The 1,518-nt window shown below is 33.8% G+C and overlaps 1 protein-coding gene across 1 annotated transcript; it reads left to right on the forward strand.

Annotated features, from left to right (window-relative positions):
* Positions 1-393: 393 nt before the first annotated feature.
* LOC107780009 (NDR1/HIN1-like protein 13) lies at positions 394-1,518 on the forward strand. Its single transcript, XM_016600516.2, has one exon. The coding sequence runs from the start codon at positions 572-574 to the stop codon at positions 1,340-1,342; it is 771 nt and encodes a 256-aa protein (XP_016456002.1). The 5' UTR covers positions 394-571; the 3' UTR covers positions 1,343-1,518.

Consider the following 1,518-nt stretch of genomic DNA (forward strand, 5'->3'; position numbering starts at 1 on the left):
ATACATCTATCCAAATATTGTATTTATTAAAATAAAAAATATAATACAATACAATACGATACATTATAAAACAAGCAAAGAAGCTACAAGGGAAAAATACAGTTACACAAAAACTAAATAGGCAAAGAAGATAATTAGAGAATAAAGTAGAGGAGAGAGAGGCAAGAAAGTATCCAAACTAATCCAGCCAGGAGATTACCAAATATTGTTGGTGAGTTGTTATGTATCCAATTTCCTTTATGGTTATGGAGTTCACGTCTCTCACCAAAAGGGTTTTGAACCAAATTTAAGTAAAAACCAAAGAACTAAGACATTGACACTTCACCATTTTCATTTTTTCACCAACATTCATATGGTTTCTTGATAGCTATTTCATACATTTTCTTCTTTATCTATGCTATCTCCTTTGTTACCACTTCATAGAATCAACATTACAAAATTAGCCAAGTTCGATTGGTTCTGAACGTTACGAAGTTAGCCAGTTCAGACTATAACAACAACAACAATAACGGTGTATTCTTCTTAAACGTTTTGTTCTTTCTTTGTACCACATTTTTCACTTTGTACCAAAATGGCAACCAAACCTAGTGGCACCACCACAACTCCCACCACTACCAACAAAAACCCCACCGTGAAAAACCAAACATACAAGCCAAACGTCATCCCTTACCGACCAAACCGTCGACACAACCGCCGTCGTCGTTGCAACTGTCGTAGATGTTTCTGTTTATGTTGTTTTTGGTCTGTACTCATCATTTTCTCCATTCTTTTTCTTGCTGCTATTGCTGGTGCTATTTTCTACGTCCTTTACCACCCTCAACTCCCTTCGTTCGCCATTTCCTCTCTCAAAATCTCGCAATTTAACCTCACTACAACTTCTGACGACACTACAAAACTCACCACTAAATTCAACATCACTCTCTCTACGAAAAATAAAAACAAGAAACTTATTTACACTTATGATCCAATTGTTCTAACAGCAGAATCAACAAACCAAATTGTTCTAGGAAATGGTATTTTTCCAGGATTTATTAGTATACCAAATAATGTTACTAATATACATTCAACATTGTCAATGGTGTCACAAGATCTTGATGTGGATTCAGTTTCAACTTTGAAGTCAGAGCTGAAGAGAAAAAATGGATTGCCAGTGAAGATATTGTTGGATACAAAAATGGTTGTGCAAATGGACAAATTGAAAAGTAAAAAAGTGGGAATTAGAGTAACGTGTGATAATATACATGGACTAATTCCTAAAGGGAAAATTCCAACCGTGGCTTCAATTACTAATGCTAAATGTAAGTTTGATTTGAGAATTAAGATCTTGAGATGGACTTTCTAGTTAAAATTTCTTTTTATTTTTTGGTTTCAACTCAATTTGGTCTGGGAATTTACTATTGCTTCTTTGGTTTTTTTGGGTCAAGTGTAATCATTTTTTTTTCTTCAAATTGTTTTCTGGGATTGTTTGTAAACTCCTAGCAGAACAAGCATAATAGAGAATTTTGAGTATTTTTTATT

The sequence above is a fragment of the Nicotiana tabacum genome, chromosome 19 (assembly GCF_000715075.1).
Source record: "Nicotiana tabacum cultivar K326 chromosome 19, ASM71507v2, whole genome shotgun sequence".
Taxonomy (NCBI): domain Eukaryota; kingdom Viridiplantae; phylum Streptophyta; class Magnoliopsida; order Solanales; family Solanaceae; genus Nicotiana; species Nicotiana tabacum.